The 23,721-nt window shown below is 48.2% G+C and overlaps 1 protein-coding gene and 1 long non-coding RNA gene across 5 annotated transcripts in view; one reads left to right on the top strand and one right to left on the bottom strand.

Annotated features, from left to right (window-relative positions):
• The window catches only part of PIP4K2A (phosphatidylinositol-5-phosphate 4-kinase type 2 alpha), a 193,409-nt gene extending 170,374 nt beyond the window's left edge, over nt 1–23,035 (top strand). For all 4 annotated transcript variants that reach the window (XM_047066878.1, XM_047066879.1, XM_047066877.1 and 1 more), the window contains 4 exons: nt 6,578–6,691; nt 15,744–15,987; nt 18,082–18,185; nt 20,784–23,035. In XM_047066878.1, coding sequence (XP_046922834.1) covers nt 6,578–6,691; nt 15,744–15,987; nt 18,082–18,185; nt 20,784–20,864 — 543 coding nt within the window. In that variant the 3' untranslated portion in view covers nt 20,865–23,035. The remainder of the gene's footprint in view (nt 1–6,577; nt 6,692–15,743; nt 15,988–18,081; nt 18,186–20,783) is intronic.
• On the bottom strand, nt 17,660–20,424 carry LOC124502285 (uncharacterized). The gene is made up of 2 exons (XR_006959892.1): nt 20,323–20,424; nt 17,660–19,858 (listed from the first exon to the last, which is right to left on the bottom strand). It is a non-coding gene; the product is annotated as an uncharacterized LOC124502285 (long non-coding RNA).
• Nucleotides 23,036–23,721: the final 686 nt, after the last annotated feature.

Raw genomic sequence — 23,721 nt, 5'->3', positions numbered from 1 at the left:
TTGTGTCTTTGGCTCCCAATGTGACAATACGGCCCATCAAAGGGACGCCAGGCAGCAATTTTTGACGTCAGGGTTTACAATTAGATGTTTATTTTTATTTATTTATTATTATTATTTTTTTAATCGTTTATTTTTGAGACAGAGAGAGACAGAGCATGAACGGGGGAGGGTCAGAGAGAGGGAGACACAGAATCCGAGACAGGCTCCAGGCTCCGAGCTGTCAGCACAGAGCCCGTCGCGGGGCTCGAATTCACGGACCGCGAGATCATGACCTGAGCCGAAGTCGGACGCTTAACCGATGGAGCCACCCAGGCACCCCAGATATTTGGGTCTTTTTTTTTTTTTTTTTTTTTTTAGTGTTTTTTTTTTGACTCCTCTGAAAGATAATTTGATTTCTTAATCTCACTGAAATAACACTTCTGTATCATTCCTGGCTTTCCTAACCCTTAAAATAACCAGGGTTAATTAACTCCATGCACGTGACAGCAACCGTGTATCAAAGCACAGAACCCAATGAAACAGGCAACTATGTATGCAACCCAATGGGATCATCTCCACTGGAAAAAAGATGTAAATCCTTTAGGTAAACATTTAGTTTTGGTTATGTCTTCACAGAGCATTTGTAAAATTTTTAGTAATTAGGAATTTTTAAGTTTTTATTAAAAGTGCTAAAAATGTTTATATTAGAAGGGCGGTTCTAATGCCTTGTTTTTTGTTTTTTGTTTTTTTTGATCTCCTTCCCTCCATGCCTTCTACCCTTGCCTCCTGCCCCCCGGGGATCCGTAATTTCTCTCTGGCCACCGCCTTCGCTCCTGGGTCATTGTCTGCTGAGCTGGCGACAGAGGCTCACTCTCATTTCTAAAACTGAGAGTTCCAAATTTGGTGGTGGTTAGGTCTGCAGATTTTTCCCTTTTTTTAATCTCAAAGCCCTAGCCAAATCTGTCCTTAGAGATCATTTATATCTTTTACGGAACCCTAGGGAATAATAAGTAATTCTATTCGGAAGCGTCTATACATTTAAAATATCCACGTGTCGGTGACCTTCAGGTTCCGACTACAGTCGCGTGTACGTCCTGACAATCACGGCCATGTTCATTTGTGTTTAGTTACACATAAACCGTTTGGGCCATGACCAACGTTGTTACATAGCATGTTGCTTACTGATGAGGAGTAAAGACTTGGAAAGACACATTAAGCAGCTGGTTCAGAACATCAGAGCCAGTATGACAATGTTACCTACGCCAAACGTTTTGAAAACCTTGCTCCGGCCTTATCGGCAATGAGTTTGTCTCTGCCTATGCAAGCCATGCTTGAGAGCGTGCCCAGCAAAGAACCCTGACGATGTTTGTATATAACTCCCCACGTGGCAAGCCCGACCCTAAGCTTTTTTTTTTTTTTAACGTTTATTTATTTTTGAGACAGAGACAGAGCATGAACGGGGGAGGGTCAAAGAGAGAGGGAGACACAGAATCTGAAGCAGGCTCCAGGCTCTGAGCGGTCAGCACAGAGCCCGACGCGGGGCTCGAACTCACGAACTGTGAGATCGTGACCTGAGCCGAAGTCGAACGCCTAACCAACTGAGCCACCCAGGCGCCCCAAGTTTTTACGTGTCCGAACTCACAGAATCGTCACAACAGCGCCAGGGTTCTTGCCGATCCCCGTTTAGAGAGAGGAAACCAAGTCACAGGGAGGTTAAGTAACTTGCTCAAAGTCACACAGCTGATAATTGGAGCAGATCAGATGTAACCCCCGGCAGCCGGGACCCAGTTTGTGTTCATAACCTCACGCTTCAGTCCGGGGCCCGTGTAGAAACCCGGGCCGTGCCGGACGGGCCCGCCGTCTGGCATGAATGACGCAGCAAGAAAGTGGGAGGGACATTCGTCCTGCTAATTTTGTCCCAACCATGGAAGCAGGGTAGGCCGGTCGCCAAGGGGACAGTGTCTCTCTGCTGACACCTTTGGCTGTCTTTGCGCGTTTCCAGGCCACAGTAGTGGGGGTGAATGCCATTTCGGGGCTAGCCCACCCCAGTAGAATCCTCTCCTGCAAAAGGGAGAGTCACCTTGCCTCGTTAAACTGGGGCCGTGCCGGACTCTGTGCTGAGCTGGGTTGGACGCAGCCTCCCTCGGCTGGCTGGGGCCTGGGAGTAGCTCCTGGCGGGAGTCCCAGCCCAGGGCCGGGCAGACCGGGGAGGGCCACGTGGTAGATCTTTCTGGGCCTCGCCTCCCGGCCAGTGTGGTACTACAGTTCCCTCATTACACTTGGGGGCTCCCAATCTACACGGAACTGGCCAGGAGAACTTGGTTCAGAGGGAATAAATAAAGACTTAACCTAGTCCAGAAAGGTTGCTGACCGCTGGCTGGGAGCCAGCCTTGGGAGTGCAGTGAAGAAACGATTCTGAGCTGATGGCTTTAGCTCTGGTGGTTTCCTCCGCCCTCTGGCTGGTTCTGCATTGACCTGGAAAGGGTATGAAAGACACCCGTTAAAGAACCAGGCCGGGGACTTCGAGGCTTTCAAAGGTCTCCTAAGTGCAGATAATCCGGTTGCGAAGCAAAGGGTAGACTGCACTGCTGCCCACAGTGGCTTCTGTGCTGCTCTGTGGACCTCACCTCTGTGGGCCGTGAACACCGCGAGTTTATTAAGTTCATTACTTCATCGCGTAGTGGTTTTCTTCACTTTAAAAAAATGTGTCTTAAATATAAACGCCTCTCATTATCAGAGGGATGTATTGAAATTGTTCTACCAGCTAAGTAATAAGAAGAAAAAAGAAAAACCAAAAAACAAATTATTTTTAACGTTTATTTTTGAGAGAGTGCGTGCAACTGGGGGAGGGGCAGAGAGAGAGGGAGAACACAGAATCCGAAACGGGCTCCAGGCTCTGAGCTGTCAGCACAGAGCCCGACGCAGGGCTCGAACCCACGAACCGTGAGATCATGACCTGAGCCGAAATCAGACGCTTAACCGACTGAGCCACCCAGGCGCCCCCCGAAAAACAGATTCTTAACTATAGAGAACAAACTGATGATTGCCAGAGGGGAGGTGGGGGGTGATGGGGGTTAAGAGCACATTTACTGTGATGAGCGCTGAGCGATGGAATTGTCACATCACTATATTGTATACCTGAAACTAATATAACACTTTACTGGAATTAAAATTTAAAAAAAATTTTTTGTTTTAAAGCTAAGCAGTAAGGTTTGCTTGAGCATGAATCATTGTCAGGGGACTTTATCTTTGTCCTTTTTTTTAATTTTTTTAAAAGAAATTATTTTAGGGGCGCCTGGGTGGTGCAGTGGGTTAAAGCATCCGACTTCGGCTCAGGTCATGATCTCACGGTTCGTGGGTTCGAGCCCCGCATCGGGCTCTGGGCTGACAGCTGGGAGCCTGGAGCCTGCTTCGGATTCTGTGTCTCCCTCTCTCGCTGCCCCTCCCCCGCTCATGCTCTCTGAAAAATGAATAAACCTTAAAAAAAAAAAATTAAAATTTTTTTAAAGTTGCATAATCTCTTCTAAACTCAGTTTCCTTGTCGGTATGAATTTGAGAGAAATAGTTAAGATTGTTGTGCAGAACCAGGGAGATGATGCACTTGAATGAATTGAGGCCCATGAAATGCTTATTAGCACCGTACCTATGGCTGCTGGTGCTGGTGGGGTTTCCCCCGTGCTGCCCATAAGGCAACAGCCTGGAGGGTTCCAGAAACCTGGCCTGGGCCCTGGCAAGTAAGGGGGTGGAGCCAGGATCCGGACCGTCCCCGACATCCTGGTGCTCCCACGCTCTTGCCCCACCACAGGCACTTGGGGGTGGGGTACGCGTAGACCAGTGTTGGGTTCCTCCAGCAGCTGCCCCGCTAAGGATCTGCCTTTGCCTCTTGAGACTTTCGATAAGCCCTTAAGTCTTTTAACCAATCTGGTTGCCCTTTTTAAAACTTGATCCAATCTAAATACGTCCCTAGTGCCTGTGAAATTCACAAGCGAGCTTAGTAATAGAGTACAGGGTGCCCGGAGTTTTACGAGGTAGGATTAAGTTTTCCCTGTCACATGAAGTAACCCTGCTGGGGTAAACCTGAAACGGCATTCACCTTCATTAATGTGCCTGGAATTATAAACACCTATCCAGCGTGTCATTTACTGCCTCAGCCGGGCTCCGACATCGCTGGCTTCAGGTTTCCCTTTTGCTCACACAGAGACAGAAATCCCTGTGCCCTTCTTCTCTTACACATACGAAGCGAGTTGAGGCAGATACCTTAATCCTTAACGCTGCCCCCCCCGCCCCCCCTCCCCCCACACACACACAGACGCCCACGTCGTCCCCTTGGAGAGTCCCCTCCATCTCTGTTCCTGGGTGGAGACCTGGCTTCAGCCCTTTCTCCAGGGGCGCCTCCGGTTCCGGGTTTGGGGCAGTGAGAAACCCTGGGTCTGTTCAACTTCAGGTCCTTGCATTTCATTCTCTGAAACTTCGTTACGTTTATGATTCCGATGGAAGAACTGAGGGCTCAGTGCGGTTGACCCCAACATTTCACGTTAATGCGCTGTCTTCACATTTAGGGTTTTTCGTGTCACGTTTATGACATTATTTTCAAGTTATTAATGACAAATTTAGGGAGTTCATCTACCAGGCCCCTCCCATAGCTTTTGGGAACAGCGGCATTGTGTTTTTATTTCCTCAAAACTCTGACTCCGCATAAAAGTATTTGAAAGTAGATCAGTGTCCCCCAAGAATGCTGTTATTCATCTGTCCATTTTGCGTATTCATGCTGCCTTATTTAAAGAAATTTTTTTTTTAATGTTTATTTCTTTTTTGAGAGAGAGGCAGAGAGAGTGACAGAGCATGAGCAGGGGAGGGACAGAGAGAGACACAGAATCTGAAGCAGGCTCCAGGCTCGGAGCTGTGAGCACAGAGCCCGAAGCGGGGCTTGAACCCATGAACCGTGAGATCATGACCTGAGCTGAAGTGGGACGCTCAACCAACTGAGCCACCAAGGTGCCCCAGGAATACGATTATTTATAGTACACATAAGGAAAAAGTGTCAAACATTTGGATCTCTGATCTCTGCTATACCTGCATCGTAGAAACAGCTATTCCGGCAGTAGTCTTATCAAAAACTGCAAAGCTTCAAATTTTGGCGAAGTTAAAAACGAGTAGCAAAGCTACAGATTTGTTATTGTGTAATATATGTGCATATATGTATATGTTCAGACAGATGTGAGCAGTTTACATAGAAGGAAAAGTGAGCAGTTTCAGGCATTTGAGAAATGGTTCTGCAGGGGCGCCTGGGTGGCCCAGTCAGTTCAACGTCTGACTTCAGCTCAGGTCACGATCTCACGGTTTGTGGGTTCGAGCCCCACGTCCGGCTGCTTCGGATCTTCTGTCCTCCTCCCTCTCTGCCCCTCCCCTGCTCGCACGTGCTCTCTCTCTCTCAAAAGTAAACATTTTTGAAAAAGAAAAAGAAAACTGGTTCCACAGATCTGTGCAATGGGTTTTCTTTTATCACTCTGAATAGCGGGGTAGGGCAGTGTGGGGAACAAGAAAGAGAATACATTCTTTCCTTGGATTATTTTTTTTTTTCATTTAGCTCACACTTATGGAAAAGAGAGCCATTCAGACATTCATTAATATGGTAAGAAAGACAATATCTTATATTGGATTCCTTTCAAGTGGAAGAAATAAGCTATGAGTTGCTGACAGGAGCGGGGAGGGGTTTTAATTGGTCTTGAACTCTCCCAAAATGCAGGTTGCACGAAGTTAAATAGAATAATCCACACGAGTTTAAAATTAAATGCCCATATTATCCTGCAGCATAAGCTAGTTTTGTTCTGCTTGTGACCCGTGTTTCAGTCGTCACCCCGTTACTTTGTGTTGATCGGGTCAGCGTAAGTTCCGTTTAATCGCCAGCCCACCACCCTCTTGTTTATTTGTAAAGGACAGAACTTCTCATCTTAGTATGTTTTGTATTAAAAGAAGACATTTTCCTTCGGCATTGCCCAACTGCAAACAGAATTTTCTTGGCAGGGTGGTGACCAGGAAGGCTTAGAAGGACAGGTGGCTAACCTCTGGCTGCATGATCTCCCCGACTGAGAAATTAGATATGATTCTGGATGGTGCTTTTCTGAGGCCAGATAACGTGTTATTTGTAACATGAACCCGGCAAAGGCTACCCAAAAAGTGTCGGGGGCGTGGAGTTGGGTTGTACCAGTAAGAAAATTGAAGGTTCCTGACAAAGAATTCCAAGAATACAAATTCTATACTTAGAAGACCTCTTGTAAGAAAGTGAATCCAGGAAAGCAGTCAGGTTCATGCCCACGAAAACCATGAAATCTGTTACTAAACTTCATAATATGGAGTATGTGTGACCCTCCACTCCTGGTGGGAATGCTTCCAGCGGCCGTAGCTCACTGGTGCCCCCTTGCGGTATTCAAGCCACTTCGCATGTTGTTGCCTTGGGTAAAAGACTCCCACAGTGAACGAGGGGGACTGTTTCTGGGGGTGGAAACTTACCCTCCGGAGACTGGAAGACATACGTGTTTTGTCTTTTTTAATTTTGTTTTATTCAAGCTTCTTTCATTCTTTTTGTCATTTGCTTTAGGCCAAAGAGCTACCGACCTTAAAGGATAATGACTTCATTAACGAGGGCCAGAAGATTTATATTGACGACAACAACAAAAAGGCCTTCCTGGAAAAACTGAAAAAGGATGTCGAGGTAAGAAAAATCAGTATAAAGGACGGCCCCGTTGTAGAAACGTCAACCGTCTGGGTTGGCTTCTGAAGCTTCTTCAACCGTCTCTTCAAATCTGCAACCGAGGCCAAAATGCCTGTTGTACGCGATCAAAGTCAGGTGTAAGCAGGTGTATCTCACGCGTGGTCTGGTTTAGAAAAGCGCGCCGGACCACAAACCGAAGAGAGCGCCTGAAGGCCTCTGCCGGGCATCGCCCCGCTCGGGTTCCCACCTTCTAGTTGGCAGGAGGGTCTGTTCAGTGGAAGCCCGCTCGCGCCGACTGCCCGTGGCCCCCAGAGTGAGGGTTCCGCGGAACCATGGTGTCCCGTCACGCAGCAGAGCATTTCAAACGCAGACGTTCAGGAACCGCATCTCGGTGTCCGTGAACACGTTCCCGGTCACCTGATGCTTGAACATTTCCAGCAGTCTCTGTGAAAGTAGCCCCACTGAGCCTTACACGTCGTGGGAACGGTGCAAAGGTGGCTCCTGATACCAGTGGCATGGGGGGGGATGGTTGTGACACATCAAATACTGTGTGAAAATGGGCTTTTCGTCCATAATGAAGTTTTCTTTCTTTCACTGTTATTCTGGTTAAGAATGAGAAATGTACTTTTCCTGCTCTCCCGTGGGACTTCCTGTTATGCATCTTTTAGAAATCAAGCCGGGAGAAGTTATTTTCTTGAAATTTGTTAGGTTTGTAAGACAGTGAGTGCAAAGAGAATTCTGATTTAGACAGTTACTGAACTAAGTTTTGCTGAGCTGTTAACTTTTGTTCGTACGTATGCGTGAACGTAGTATACTTTTTATTTTTTTTACTTTTATTTCTTTATTTTTTTAATACTTATTTTTGAGAGAGAGACAGAGAGGAGAGAGAAGAGTGTGAACAGGGGAGGGGCAGAGAGAGAGAGGGAGACACAGAATCCAAAGCAGGCTCCAGGCTCTGAGCTGTCGGCACAGAGCCCGATGTGGGGCTTAAACTCACGGACGGTGAGATCACGACTTGAGCCAAGGTAGGGACACTCAACCGACAGAGCCACCCAGGCGCCTCTGTTTGTTTACTTTTAAAATCCAGTCCCCCACACAGCAATACAGCTCTACTACTTAGAGGCTTTGTGGAAAGTTCTTTTCATGTCATCAAACAAAAACAATTAAAATGGCTTGAGCCAAAGGATGAGTGTGCATTAGACTGTATCCCCCGCGAGGGCTGAGCAGTTTTTACAATATTCTTTTCACTGTTCTAACATCTCTTTCATTGTAAGATACCCAGACCGATTGAAGGAGTTCATAATTATTTTCAGGTCATGAATTTATTCTCATTAAAAACGTTTACCTTTTTTTTTTTTTTTTAACCTAGCTCGTGTATATACTTCAGTTAGAACCTAAATATTGTTTATTTGTGAGGGATACAACTGTCTCCTGAGAAAGAGAAGTGGAGGGGATCCTGGGTGGCTCAGTCAGTTGAGCAACTTGGGCTCAGGTCATGATCTCACAGTTCGTGAGTTCGAGCCCTGCGTCAGGCTCTGTGCTGACAGCTCGGAGCCTGGAGCCTGCTTCGGATTCTGTGTCTCCTCCTCTCTCTGTGCCCCTCCCCTGCTTGCACACTGTCTCCCTCTCAAATATAAATAAACATTAAAAAAAAAAAAATAGAAGTAGAAAAAAAGTAGAAAATCATGTAACATTTTTCTCCAGTCTTTCATTAATAGGTTTATTTTTCCATTGTTGTCAGTGATTATTATAATACATATTAAACATTAAATATTTCCCTTACTTGGGTGTCAGCCTGATCTAACTGATAACTAAGTACTCGAGGAAGACCTTCTCAGTTTCAGCTTTTTATTCATTAATCAGTGACTCTTTGGTCCTGAGAATAATACGGCTTGAACAATTATGGTAAATATGCTTTAGGGGTTGTGCACGATCTGCCAAGAAAAAATGTTTTCATCCTTTTTTCTGTTGGCTGTGTACCACCAGGATATTTAGACTCCAGAAATAACGTAACTGAAGCAGTTCAAATTTACGGCTGAATTACATAAGGATCCTCTTAGCCCTTTTGTTGTCTCTAATAATGTCGTTGATTAGAGGATTTGGAGAGTTTAATCCCAATACGGGGCTCTCGCACTTAGCGGTTCTGTTGAAATGGAAGCAGGGCAAAAAGCATTCTTTCCTTAAAAAAAAATTCTCAGTGGCTGATACAAGTATCTTTAGTTTTGAAATTCATGCAGAAGCATCATTAAATTTTTAAGCGGGTAATTATGGTGAGGTAGCTTGACATCTGATCTTGGTAAACAAAACTAGAGTTTAATCTGGTTTCATTTTTGTAACACTCTGCTTTCTAAGTGAGCTGACTGGCCTGTTAGTTTTTTTGGAGGGGATGGGGGGTTGGTGGTACTTTTTGTTTCTTACTTAAGACTTAAAAGACTTACACCTCAATAAGTAATCTTTTTTATGTTGTTTTTTTTAATGGCTATTTTTGAGAAAGAGAGCACGCAAGCAGGGGAGGGGCAGAGAGGGAGACTGAGGGTCCCAAGTGGGCTCCACGCCGACAGCACAGAGCGCCATGTGGGGCTCAAACTCACGAACCGTTAGATCGTGACCCGAGCCGAAGTCCGATGCTTAACCAAGTGAGCCACCCAGGTGCCCCAGTAACCTGTTTTTGTAGCAGAAAGAAGAGAATGTCCTGAGAATCTAGCTGTTCTCGTTGTTTTGTTTTGTTTCCCTGCACCCAAAATCCTGTTCTGTTCATATACTCTGTAAAGAAAGCTTTGCACATAACTCCATATTGGTGAGCCCTTTTCTCCAAAAGGAGGTGCTGTATGGAGAGGGACGATCGCTTTTGCCTTCTGGCCTGCGCGTGGTCGGCGCCGATCGTGACTGCAGAGAACTGACACCCGTATCTCCTCTCACTGGCTCACGCCGGGATCCCCGTGGTGTCCGGGAGCACCCCCACCATGGGGCATCTCAGCTGTGGGGTCTCTGGGCCCGCAGCCTTGGAGGTGGGTGGGAGTCGGGGGAGGCCAGCGGGGGATGGTGGGCCACCAGTGTCGACGGAGCCACGCGTAGAGCCTGACTCCTTCCCATGCGGACATCGTCTCTTTCATTTGAAACTCCTGGGGATGAGTGCTGTTGTTACCCAGTCTGTGGATGGGAAAACCGAGCCCAGAGACTAATTTGGGATTTGAGGCTGTCAGAGGCCGCGCTCCTAAACTGCTCTGATACGAAACGCAAATGAGAAACGTCTGTGAGATCGCAGTTAAGATTTTGTTTCCCGGTAAATGACCCAAAGGAGGATTATTACAACTTTTAACGAGTGATACAAGAGAACTGTTAAATAGTGCTGGTTGGAATTTTAATTCTGCATTGCAGATGTGTTAGGAGGTGGTAATTCAGTAGAGCGAATGTGTTAATAAATAAAGTGAGTTTAAACGTTGCGAAAGAGAGCTTATTAATGGCTCCCTGACCACGTCGTTTTCTAGAAGGGTTTGTGACAGGACTCGTTAAAGATCTTGAAGAAGACACTAGCTCAGAGATTTGGCATAAAGAGGGATTAATCATGAAAGAATCAGATTAGGTGGGATCTTCTGAGGGGAAAAGAAGCCCAAAGGTCTGGCAGATAATTATTAACAAGTTGGAAAAGGAGGAAAGGCGAGGGGCCTGAAGATTATAAAGATTTAAACATCGTCATGCTTCGAAATCTTACGTACTTAAAAAAAAATCAATAAATTTGAGTCAGAAGCTTAAAGGGATGAAGAGAAACCAGAACAGATGTGTATTAAGTTCCTTAATGTCAGCTGGAGGCAAACCCCAGCAGTGGAACCTTTAACCCCTCCCCAGCCACGTGGAATCTTCCAGGCCACGGCAGTTTTGCGACACCCGGCGGGAATTTTTCTCTACCGAGAATCTCGAGTTTATTGCCACATTCCCCTCTACTTCAGAAGAGATGGAAAATGAACTTTATGGAGACAAGAGCTAGTGGGGTTCTCCACGCTTCTCCTCTTGGCCCACCTAACTTGAACCTGTCCCCGTGTTTAAAGTGAGGACTTGTTGGACAAAAGCCTTCTACCAGGATAACAGCGACACGGGCCATCACAGTAACAGCCTCCATTGTTGCGAGCGAGGCCCGGTTTCCATCACCTGAGCTACGCATCCTCTCTCCTTCCTCTCCACACCCCAATGAGCTTAGCGGGATTATCCCATTGTACAGTTAGAATAACTGAGGCTCGGGGAGGTGGACGCCTTGTCAAGTCACAGAGCTACTGAGAGAAATAAGGTTTCATTTCCCATCGGACTCCCAGACCTATACTCTGATTTATTTTTTTTTTAATATTTATTTATTTTTGAGAGAGAGAGGGAGGGAGGAGCAGAGAGGGAGGGAGACAGAGGATCCAAAGCAGGCCCTGCATCGACAGCAGAGATCCCGACGCGGGGCTCAAACTCACAAACTCTGAGATCACGACCTGAGCCAAAGTCGGACGCTTAACTAACTGAGCCACCCAGGAGCCCGGAGGGCAGCTTCTTACCTAGAGATGCATATTATGTTTCACTGATGGTTTCAGTTTTGTACTTTGGATGTAGATATTTCCTTACTGAAAAAGGGAGCCTGGGCACTAGTCTGACTGCAGAGCTAAGGCCCAGGAAAGGGCCTGGCATCGTGAGCATCGCGGATATGGGGGGGAGGGACTCCACTGAGTGCAGCGGCCCAGCCGTGGTCATCCTCCCTTCCCGGCTGACCTTTGCAAGTTCATTACAGGCAGCCCCTTACTTTTGTAATCAGGCACACCTGCAAGGGTGTTTGAAAACCAGCCTTCTGAAGGTCAAACAGTAGACTTACGTGATAGCGAGGTTCCATTCTGGCAAAGATACGTGGTAAATGCTCTCGCTTTGCTTCCAGTAGGTGCTTCCTCTTACAGTCTCAAAGGTTTCTTTGTTGCTTTGTTCTATGTTTTTACTTGCCCTGGGTGGTTGTTTCTTCGAGAAAGGGGTTAGGGAAATTAGGGTGAGTTCAAGGGGACTGGGGAAGAGGCAGCAGGCGTCTCATTCACTTGTCCAGTGAATACTGACACCTTACCACCGGGAATACGGTGAGGGCAGAAACAGCCAGAGCCCCTGCCCTCACGGGGCTGCCGTGTTCAGGGAAGATAGAAGCTTCCCTAAATAATCTAACAGGGTAAATGTGCAGCCAAGCCAAGTGTCATTAGGGAAAAGTGTGCGGGTCCCTCCACGCCCGTGCTTTGGGGGCGTGGCCCAGGCCAGAATCGGGAAAGGCTTCCAGAAGCAAGCGTCCCTGCAGTTGTGATCTGAAGGTCAAGTGGTGCAGGTGAGAGGGCCAGAAGGTGGGCTGGAACAGGCTTCAAGGCAGCCAAAGAGGTAATGGGGCCAACCATCCTGGTCCGCTGGGCCGCGTTCGAGTTTGCTTCCGCCCCGCGAGGAACAGGCACCCACTGCAAGGCCTAGAGCAGGGGCGGAGTTAAGATCAAACTCACATTTTGAAAAGATCCTCCCTTCCCAGAGGACTGGGGCCCTTACCGCTTCTCAGGGACCTTCCAAGGATCCGGGAGGAGCGGGGATGGAAAGAAGGGGGCCTGTGGCCCGGCCGAGCAGCCCGCTCCCCCACCCGTGCCCCCCCCCAACACGTGGGCTCTCTGGGGAGATGTTGCCAGCCGGGAACCCGGGGTCTGCCAGCGTGCCGCGTGTTCTGCAAGCACCGTGCCCGGCGTGGGAGGGGCCGGGAGACAGAGACACACGGACCCTGATGTCCAGGAGCCCAGAGGCTGAGCTCTGCCCCCGCCACAGCCTCCTGGGGCCCGTGGCCACTGGGGAGCATCCTGCCCGCCACACCCGGGGCGGGGTCAGAGAGCATGACTGGGTGTTTCGGCCTCAGTGTTTCCCAGACGTCTTTTGTGTCCACGGGGTGCTCCGAAGGGGGGTAAAGGGGGTTCCGAGATGAAGCCGCTGTGAGGCGTGCCGCCGCCGGCACCTACCCCTCGCGGAGACTCCCTGTGCTTGGCAACTCGGGGAGGCCCTCCTCCTCAGGAACCATTTGACTGAACTCATCTTTTCCGTACTAGTGTTGCAAAGAACACGACTTGGGAGGAGCTGCCTTACTGCAGTTTCCAGAAGCAGCGTAGCGCAGCGTAAAGAACGAGCTTTGAACGCGGGATCCTGAATTCACGACTTCTTAGCTTTGAGTCCCTGGAGGCCAGCTGTCTCTGTCCCCACAGCACCTGGTTCTCTTCCACATCCATGGAGATGCAGGTCGTGGGGAGCAGACCAAGTAACCCAGATCTGGCTACACAGCTGGGCGGCTGGCCGCGTCGGTAGAAGATTCACGGGTCTTACCGCGTCGTCATTCACTCGAGAGAGGGACGGTTGCCCACGTGAGTTCCTGGTCACCCCAAAGCCCAGCACCTGCGAGGGGCCACGGCACGATGAGCAGTCTTTGTCCGCCAGACAAAGTCTAGCTGGGCGAGGTGGGCCCAGAAAGGTGGTTCTGTGATTTACTTTAAAGGGGGAGTTTGGGGAAGACCATGGGAGGAACAGGAGCTTCCTCTCTCTCTCTCTCTCGGGCTCAGAAAATTGATTCAAGGCATGAGAACCAGCGCTGTGTTTTGTTACTGTTTTGTGGTTTGGGGGGTTTTGTTTTGTTTTGTTTTGTTTGCAACTGGAGTAAGTAACACTTACTTACAAATACTATTATATTTAAAGTGTTTACGGTGGTGATTTGCTGTATGTATCCATTGTCAGAGGATTCCCCCATCAAGTTAGGAACACAGCCACTACCTCAGATACTTACCTTTTTTTGTTCTTCTGGTGAGAACGTTTAAGTCCTACCCTCTTAGCGATTTTCAGTTATACGCGACACGGTGTGACCAACTACAGTCACCACGTTGTGCGTTAGATCCTCAGACCTTACACATCTGATAGCTGTAGGTTTGTACCCTTTCACCAGCTCTCCTTAGTTCTTCCACACCACCCCCCACCGGCTCCTGGCAACCACTTTTCTATTGATTCTATGAGTTCAACCCCCCCCCCAACATACAGACGCACATAAGTGATACCACACAGTATTTGTCTTTTCCTGTCTGGCTTATTTCGCTCAGCGTAACGCCCAGCAGGTTCACAGTGACAGAATTTTTCTTTCTTTTTTAAGATGAAACAACATTCCTCGGTGTACATATACCCCATTTTCTCGATCCAGTTATCCACCGACACTTAGGTCATTTCCATACCTTGGCTATTATGAATAATGCTGCGGCGGACATGGGAGTACAGATATATCTTCGAGATAATGGTTTTTGTTTCCTGTGGATATGCACCCGGAACTGGGATTGCTAGATCGTAGGGTAGTTCTGTTTTTAATTCCTTGAGGAATTTTCATACCGTTTTCCATGCTGGCCGCACCGATTTACATCCCCACCAACAGTGCACAAGCTTCTCTTTTCTCCACATCCTGGCCAACACCTGTTATCTCGTCTTTTTGACACCAGCCATTCTGACAGGTGTGACCGCCTCATTGCGGTTTTGATTTGCATTTCCCTGATGATGAGTGATGTGGAGCATCTTTTTGTGTACCTGTTGGCTACTGAGTACTCTTTTGGCAAAGGGTTTGCACGTAGGGTTCTCCTACCTTGCTTACATGCCTAAACGAGGATTTGTGTGATTTTTTTTTTCCCCCTGAGCTTCAATGAGGAAGAGTCAGCCTGGCCCCAGGGGATTCGTGGTGGGAAGACATGGAAATGGGAGCTAAGAAAGAGGAGAGCAGGAGGCCTGGGCTGGTGAGGAACGGAAGGCCTCTGGGCACAGCTGGCGTGCGAGGTCCCCTCCTGGTCTTCAAGGGGGAATGGCTTCTCCTTCAGCTCAGACACTGAGCTGCTTCCCTACAGGCTGGGGGGCCGGGGCGGGGGGTTCCTGCAGGTCTCCACAAATGGATTTCGTTTCACTCATTTTCGGCCAGAACTCCAAGACCGGTCATTTCACATGCTTGCCCTTTGTGTAAGGAAGTTCATGTCCTAACTTCTGCCGGGATGGCCGGAGGCCAGCCGGCTGCTCTGCGTCACCGAACGAGGGTGGCATCAGGCCCTCCGAGAGTCGGGGTCCTGCGTCTTCTTGGGCCGTGGGCACGGGGTGGGAGCAGAACCGGACCCTGTGCGGAGCCAGCTGGGTGGGGACCGGGGAGCTGAGGGGTTTTAGCCAGCAGATGGGCCGGCACGTTTTGCCCTCAGTTCTAGCCACACTTTAATGGAGCGATTAGAACACGTGTCTGGGTGCGTCTCCTAAGAAGAGAAAAGAAAAATGGCATGAGAAGTCCAGAGAGGAGTAGGAGAGGCAGGCTGACCCTCGGAGCCAGGTCTCGGCCCACGTTCCGTTCTACCCGCGGCTGGAACGGGACGAGCGGGGACGGGGCTCCTGGGCCTGTGCTGCCTCGTGCGAAGTGGACCACGCCCTCAGCTCCTCCGGTCTCCCCGCTTCCAGAAGGAAACCTGAGCAGGACAGGACTGTGTTACTCACCCGAGCACTGACACAGGCGTTTGCTAGTCGGTTGGGACATTTGGGCTTTTACTTAGTGGGGACGGACAGCGTACTCACGTCCTCAGCCCAGTGTGCTGAATTTCCAAGTGCTTTCACAAGAGACTGCTGGAAGCCACTTGGGAGGCCCCTGGTCTTTCCCCTCGGCCAGTCTTCGTTGTTGGGAGAGCAGCTCTCTTCCCTCCTTGCCAGCCATGTGCTGTGCTCTCTGGGGTAATCCAGCCTCCATGGGATGTGTGCCCGCCTCTCGGCATGCAGCTTGGCGTCTCAGGGAAACTACTACTAGCGCCGGGCCGGCCCGGGGTGTGGGGCTCCGTTTTCGGCCCGCGAAGCTTCCGCGGGGCTGGGAGAGCATCACAAAGGAGGCTCCTGGCTGGCCGCCTCTCGGGGAGACCCTCTTCTCGTTTCTGCCGCCCCCTGGCTCACAGCCTCCCCCCGTGTGCATTTTCCTGAGCTTGTTTTCTCCAGGTCTGGGGTCTGAAGGCCTGACTGACCTGCTGCCTCCCACCCTCAGTTTCTTGCCCAGTTGAAGCTCATGGACTACAGCCTGCTGGTGGGAATCCATGATGTGGAGCGAGCCGAGCAGGAGGAGGTGGAGTGTGAGGAGAACGACGGGGAAGAGGAGGGGGAGAGCGACGGCACCCACCCGGTGGGAACCCCTCCGGACAGTCCTGGAAACACGCTCAACAGCTCACCGCCTTTGGCCCCGGGGGAGTTTGATCCAAACATTGACGTTTATGGGATTAAATGCCACGAAAGTAAGCTGAGCTCTTACCACCTCTTTTTATCTATGAAGTGATTTGATTTTTGCATTGTTTCCCACTAGTAATCATAATCCCGGTTAAGTCTGCTGCCCTCCAAGGCTTATTCTCCAGAGCCTCAGTAGCTGACTCAGGGACACGAGCATGTTAAGGGTAACTCACCTCTGGTTTTGAAACGGGATGTGATCGGGCCCTTGAATTTTGTGATGTTGGAATGGAGTGAAGCCACAAACTATGTAACACCCACGTACCCACACTTAGGTGCGGACAGATAACATACAGAAGAAACGTTTTTGAAATTTTTATTCTCCGCCATCTCTTACGTGGATCCGAAATGTCAGCAATCTGTCCTGAGCTAGGCACACACGAGGTCCCTAGTGTGCCTCACGCGGGAGGGAGGCTCATGCGGACGCCCTGGAGGGCCGGCGTCTCATCGCTACCGGCCCTTCCCCTTTAGGGAGCGCTGAAGCTGGCCCAGGGCGTGGGATGAGGGCGTCTGGTCTGCTGTTGTGTCTGTCTGTCCTCTGCTGTGCCCCCTGGCCGCCCATTAAGGGGTCTCTGTGGCCCTCTTGTCTAAGTGAGCCCAATCTTAATCCTCCAAATCTGGGTGACTGGATATTTGAAGGAATATCACCTTCTACCTTAGCCACTGAGACATGAGAAAACCAAGATGATTTGGAGGTAGGATAAAAACAGGCCTCTTATTTTTTGAGTAATAAAAATTGTGGCTCATCATTGTTTAAGAAAAAAAAGAAGATGTGGCATATCAGCCAAGTGAGCTTGAGTTGTTATTTTGCTCCCCAAAATTTTCTTCAGTGCAGAAAATGAGATGTAGTCAAATGTACTTTTCTTATTGTTTATAATTAAAACAGCCTATTTGTGGAAATACGTGGAAGACGGATCTTAGAGATGATAAATGCCTTTCTGCAGTTCTGATGCTAGACTCAGAATTATGAACGGTTGTAAGGACAGGCACACCTCAAAGGTGTTGCAGGGTCAGTTCTAGACCACCACCACCACGTGAGTCAGATGAATGTTCTGGTTTCCTGGTACATATAGAAGTTATGTTTACACTGCTGTATAGCTCTTAAGTGTGCGATAGCATTATATCTTTAAAAAACAATGTACGTATCTTATTTTAAAAATACTTTATTGCTAAAATATACTAACACTAACCATCATCTGAGCTTTCAGTGAGTTGTAATCACTGCTCACAGATCACCATGCAAATACAATAATGAAAAAGCTTAAACTATTGCTAGGATTACCAGAATGTGACGGAGACACGAAGTGAGCAAATGCCATTGGGAAAATGGTGCCAGCAGACTTGCTTGACACAGGGTTGCCATAAACCTTCAATCTCTGGAAAATGCAGTATGTGCAAAGCGCCGTAAAGCAAGGTGCGCCTGTAGTTAACGGGAGACTAGGAGTAAGGAGCGTAATTCCATCTACCTGTTGTATGAGCATCTCTCTTTACACCAAAGCAATCCATAATCGTTAAAGAAAATGCAGATTGACAAAAATTAAAAACCATCTCCCCCTTGGACCTCTACTGGTAACATCCTAGGGTGATACTTTTTTACTTTTTGAATTGAGAGAGAATTGGGGAAAGTTAAGCTGTTCAACAGGGATATGCAGGAGTTACGTGGATGCTTTTTCCAAATTACTATTTTATTTATCAGTTAACTTTTTTTGTGTTTGGGGATAGCTGATACACAGTGTTAACGTTAACTTCCGGTGGACAACACAGTGATTCTGCCGTGCCCGCACCTGCCCACCTCTCAGCCCTGGTGCCGAGTCACTGCTGTGTTCCCTACGCTGTGCCTTTCTGCTCCGTGACTTGTTCCTCCCATAACCGGAAGCCGGTCTCTCCCAGTCCCCTCACCCAGTCTGCCCACCTCTCTACTCCATAAAACATGGAGGAGGGAGTAAAAGTTTTTTTTGAGAATGTGTTTGAACTTACATGGACATGGCCTTAGTTTTCAGACTCCTCCAAACCCTGTTCTGTCCTGAGTCCCTCACCCCCGGGACGTGCCTCTCCAGGTGGCGTCATTTGTCCCACAATCACTGCTCTCTCTCATCCCTTTACAGACTCGCCCAGGAAAGAGGTGTACTTTATGGCAATTATTGACATTTTGACTCATTATGATGCAAAAAAGAAAGCTGCCCACGCTGCAAAAACTGTTAAACATGGCGTAAGTATCTCCACTTTGTTTCCTTCTCTGCTCTTGGGCCCTTGCTGCAGTCTGGAGTGCGGGGACCAGCTGTGGTTGCCTCCCTCCCACTGAGCTGTCCAGAGTCCCTCAGGGGTTCTTGTTACCTTGGGGGGGTCATGTTCCGAGTGCGAGATTTGGAGCCGGCAAATGCCAACAGCTAATACCAGCTCCCACCACGACTCCCTACGCTTTGGGCAGGTCACTTCAACTCAGCGGCCAGTCGTCTTTTTCCACACTGGGGTATTAGCACGCACGTGCATCTCTAGAATATTGTGCGAATTCGTTTTTGTTTGAAAAATGCTTCAAAGACAAAAGTGAAAATAACTAAGTGTTTTAACACGAATTCTCAAAGCTGTAGAATGTTCAGAACTGAGGCACTATTCTGTGCTTCAGACACTTCCCAGATATGCAGTATTATCTTTCTTTTTGCACAGTGAATTGTGTATTTTTTATCACAGAAAACTTTTGGGTGCAAGATCAAAGTTTAATAACATAAATTCCTCACCTTTATTGTTCTTGCTCTAAATGATCACTATTCTAGGCATATGTTGACTTACTGAATCCCCATGACAAGCCTGTATCCCTGTTTATCAGTTGAAGAAACTGAGGAAGAAAGCGTAAATGGTAACTTGTCAGGGTCACGGCACTAGAAAGTGGTAGAAATGGGACTGCTCCCCAGGCCCTAGCCCAGCCCCTTGCTCTGTGCCAGTCCCGGCCCCATGCCCTACCAGCAAATCCCACCTGCCTGGCTGAACCTCCCAGGTGGTGAGTATCCATTATGCTTGTATCGTAGGGATTCATTTTGGCTTTCCAGGTGTTGCTAAAAAAGCTGCAGACCCCCATCCCATAGAGACAGACTTGTGTCTTGGCTTGTTCACACTGGAAGGAGCAATAGTGTGTACAACCAGCCAGGATACACCAAACATCAGCCTCTATTAAAGGCTCTTTTTCTGTATCTTACAATCAAACAGGCTAGGCTGCCCTCCCAGCAAGGGAACCAGCCCAAAACCATATTCTGTTTGCCAAAGAAACATTTCAGTTGCACCATCAGCTACTACTTACGGTATTCCAACCGTGCGCAAAGCATGACCAAGACCTCCCCCGGCCCAGTGAAAGTGCCGGAACTCCTGCGTCGGTGAGAGAGGAGGGCACCCGGCGGCTCTCACGTGCTGGCATCGCAGCCTCCCGCATGGCATTTGTGAAGTGTGTGCGTGCCAGACGCACCGTCCCCTTCCCCGATTCTGAGGCCGGGCCAAGAAGCTGGGGGAGGTCCCTCAACGGCTCTGTAGTCATTCCGATGCTCACCTCTGATGGCGAACCACGGGCATACTACAGAGACAGAACTGGCTCGGAACCCCGATTTCAGCTTTCCCGGCCGTGTAACCTCGAGAGCTTCAGGTCCCCTCACTAAGAAGGGAGCCCCACTGCCTTGCTGGAGGGGTCTCGTGGAGGAGACGTGAGGCGACCAGGCCGAGCGCCGGGGAGGTGCTCCGTGTTCGTTCCCCTCTTTCCCCAGTCTCACCGTAACATCACACACCATGTGAAACTGGAAATTTGCCGTGGCAAACGTGGCTCCACTCGAGTCTCCACTGGAAGGCACCAGCCCAGCTCCGTCACACACCACATGGCCTGAAACTGTGTACGGTTTGCATCTGCAGGAGCAAGACATTACTCTTAGCAAAGGAATGCCGTGCTGAGCTGCTGGGAACTATTCTCTGCCTTCGAGGCCCGGGCTCGTCTGTGGAGATCCCGGCGGCCCAGGCCAGGCATGGAAATTACAGGTTCCCCAGTGACTATGGGTGTCTAAAAATAGCACCTGGTGACTTAGTAAAACTGGTCTTGCCCTTTGCAGCTCAGGAAACTGGCTGGTAACTCCAGACCTCGAGTCTGGTCGCCAGCATCGCCTCTGGTAATAGGAAGTCCCCCACTGAGCCTCCTCGAGGGGGCCCCTGCTTCCTTGCTCTGAGCGGGTCACTGTGAAGGGGAACAATGGCACTGCTGTGCCCTGCTGGGGGAGGTGCGATCAGCAGCCTCACGTCCCACCGGGTTACGGTGCCAGCTGACACGGACCCTGCTGCTGCTGTCACCCCTCTCTTTTGAGCACTCAGCCACTTACCCGGGCCCTGGGAGAGAAACGCAATCCTAGGTCATTGTCGGTGGAATTCCCCTTCAGCCGAATGTTGCTGTTTGTGTCATTCTCAAGGTATCTCCAATCTGTTCTCCTGAAAAACGAACATTGATTACATGGCTTCCGAATGTAGGCCACACGGAGTCCACCGTTTGAAAGGAACATCCCAGATGTGGCGAGTTCAAGGTGTTTTTTTCAGTTGCTACAGTCACAGTATGTGTGATAACAGCATCTGTGGTTCAGCCTCTCGGCCTCGTTTTCACACAGATCCTAAGAACCTGGACCATTCAGATATTCAGATGCAGTATCCAAGATAGAATTCTGAGTTCTGTTTTAAGAACGGGGCACAGGTTGTTATTATTAGCTTTATGTTTAGCTGCAATTGAAAAAAATGCTCTACATACTGAGTAGTGATTATATCGATATTCCTCTCCTTTCCATCTGCCTAGGCTGGTGCAGAGATCTCGACCGTGAACCCAGAACAGTATTCAAAGCGCTTTTTGGACTTTATTGGCCACATCTTGACGTAACCTCCCCCATGACCTCGGACGGACATGAGCATGGGAAGGACAGAGGTGGCTTCGGCGTAAGAAAAATGAAAACCAAACTCAGTGAAGCACACCTCCTCGTTTACATCTTCGGGCCAAGATGACTGATTTGGAGGCTACTCGCTTTAACAGCTACCTGATATTTCCCAGCATCGTTCTAGCTATTTCTGACACGTGTGTGTGTGTGCGCGTGTGCGCGTGCGTGTCTTAAAAATTAATTAATTAATTAATTAATGAAAACTGATCAGCTTCAGTCAGGGTGTGTTTGGTCAACAACCCTCTGATTCCAGCTGTGGACGAATGAATGAATGAGCACGTGCGGGGGGAGGGGATGAAGGAAATGCATGTCAGACCAACCATGTTGGCATCACACGATAAACTGTGGATCAGTTTATTTTTCGGAGTTGAAAGATGTGACAGTATTCATAATAATAATGAAGATAATAATAATGATGATAATAATGATGGTGATTAAAAGAAAAAACTTACTGCGAATGTTACATTTCTACCACGCACGCTGACGCTCCTTAACAGCTGTGCCCCAGGCCCCTGGCACCAGGCGGGGGCGTGCCCTGCTTCAGGGTTCCGCCTCCACACGGTGTCCGGGGGGGGCCCCCGGGGTCCGGGAACAAATGCCCCTCCTCCAGCAAGAAGCTGATGCCCCTAGTGACTCTTACCTGTACATTTTTCACCTCAGTAAGTATGTCCAGGAAAACTGCTTACTTCTCTTTTCTTGCCTGGAGCTTCTTCACTGTTACACTCTTATGTTGCAATATAGGAATTTATGCTACAAAATAAAAATAAAGCTTACCTGAAAAGTGCATAGTTTCGGGCAATGGTATCTACATCTCCTACTGTGGGAAAGTGAGCAAAGCATTAGAACTCTGAACTCTCCTGTTAACGATGGATGGCAGATCTAAATTAGAAGATGTTTATGTTTGACCATTGTGTAAACAGTGGTATTTTGTTATGAATTATCCCTTTAACTGAAACCCTCAATTTTACTGTTTACATTATTAGGAAAACAGGGATATTTTTGAATCTAAAAATTTAATGTACAGCATGTGATTTTTGAAGTTTACATGTAAAGACATTTTACAGTGTAGGTGAAATAATGTTTGTCATATTTTGAAATGTACCCTGCAGTCATGTTTTTGGGTGAGTGTTTTATTCAAAGTACACGGTAGGCAGTCTTCTACAATGAAAGTAAAAGGTGGTTTTGTTTCCTCCAGATGTACATTTATCAACCCGATGATTTTTTTTTTTAATGTTTAACCCAAATCTGGTTATGTAAGTTCATTGCCCTAAACTGTGCTGATTGTGTTTTAATCAGTTTATAAATTTTCAACATCAATCATGTATTTACCAACTTTCTGGCATTTTCTGAAAGGCGTCAAGCTAAATATTAGACTTGCTTAGAGTAGGTTATCAACTTATACACTGTGCTAAAGCTGTGCCTTTGAAATTCTTTGTTTAAAACATGAGATGATTTTTGTAGGCAGTTTCAGAAAAGAAAAAAAAAATCCACCCTCCAGTGATTACTTACAACTCACAAATACCCCCTGCCATACTGCCTCTTCCAATGACTTTACTTCAGGGCTTATCAGGGCTGCAACTGCGCCCAGTGTGTGTGGGTTTACTTTAGAAAACACGTGCTGATGGCAAGTCAGGACCTTCGGAGGCCAGCAACACCACCGTACCATTATGGACTTCCCCCGGGTTCATCCTCCACGGTAGATGGTGTCACCACCATGACATGGTTGTCCGAATCCGTATTTTACGCATTTGAATTAATCGAGACTGGTTTGCGCCCCCCCCCCCCCCGCCCGGTTCATTCTGGAATCAAGTCAGTTCGAGTATTCTGAAGTTATACTGTGGTTTCTTTGGCCCAAGACTACAGAGGTGAGACCCTGAAGTAAAGATAAGGTACCCATACATTATTTGAGTAACTATTTCCTTTGTGGCCAGTGTGTGTATGCTTTTAGAAGTTTACAAAATGCTTTCTTTTTGTCTGTAACAGTCTCTGTCATTCATTTCTGTCGATAAACTATTTGGACAGAGTGAGGAAGTTTGCCTTGTATCTCCTAGTGCTAACAATACACTCCAGTCATGAGCCAGGCTTTACAAAATAAAGCACTTTGATGACTCACAAAGTGGATCCCTCGTTCCTCTGTCTCCACTGGGTTTCTCTCTGATGCAAATAAATTTAAAGACTCGGTACTAAGAGTACCTTTAGCTGCACCTTGAAGAAGTACAAGTAAAACCGAATCTCTTCACTACCTAGAGCTTTGCCTTCAACCTGTGAATTATTTTATTAGTAAACAATGGAAACTTCCACACCAAAATGGACTTGCTGTAAGATGAACAGAGAAAAGAAATCTCTTCAGTGAATACCCTATAAATATCATTTTATTTTCCATTTTTACCAACCACAGTTCTGTGTCAGCATTTTTTGAAACTCTTATTGGGCCACCGCCGGCGGACGGAAGGCTCTCTTAGAGCATTCCACCGTCATCGGGGCCAGGTTAGCAAACACAGTCCGTTTGGCTACAACACTCGTTTTGAAATGCGTATTTGTTCTAACGCGGTTGATACGTGAGGGAAGGATCGGGCATGATGTACTTTTCCCATTTAGTCGTGTGCACTTGAGTCCACGAGGAACACGAGGTGGACACAGAAAACTGCACCTGGCCGAACGGTGCCACACAGGAATACGCAAGCCATGCACCCCTCAAACATCACCAACTCCCTCGGTTTCTCCCCATGTGGGCAGTCACCCTGGGCTCTACCTGGGGTTAGAACCTCACGTCTGACTTCAAATCACTCCTTCCTCTACTTC

Source organism: Lynx rufus, unplaced genomic scaffold (assembly GCF_022079265.1).
Source record: "Lynx rufus isolate CCGP_SWC_20201006 ecotype Redwood Valley unplaced genomic scaffold, mLynRuf1.p SCAF_7, whole genome shotgun sequence".
NCBI lineage: Eukaryota > Metazoa > Chordata > Mammalia > Carnivora > Felidae > Lynx > Lynx rufus.
Note: the sequence above shows the minus strand (reverse complement) of the source record. Positions and strands in the feature narration are given on the sequence as shown.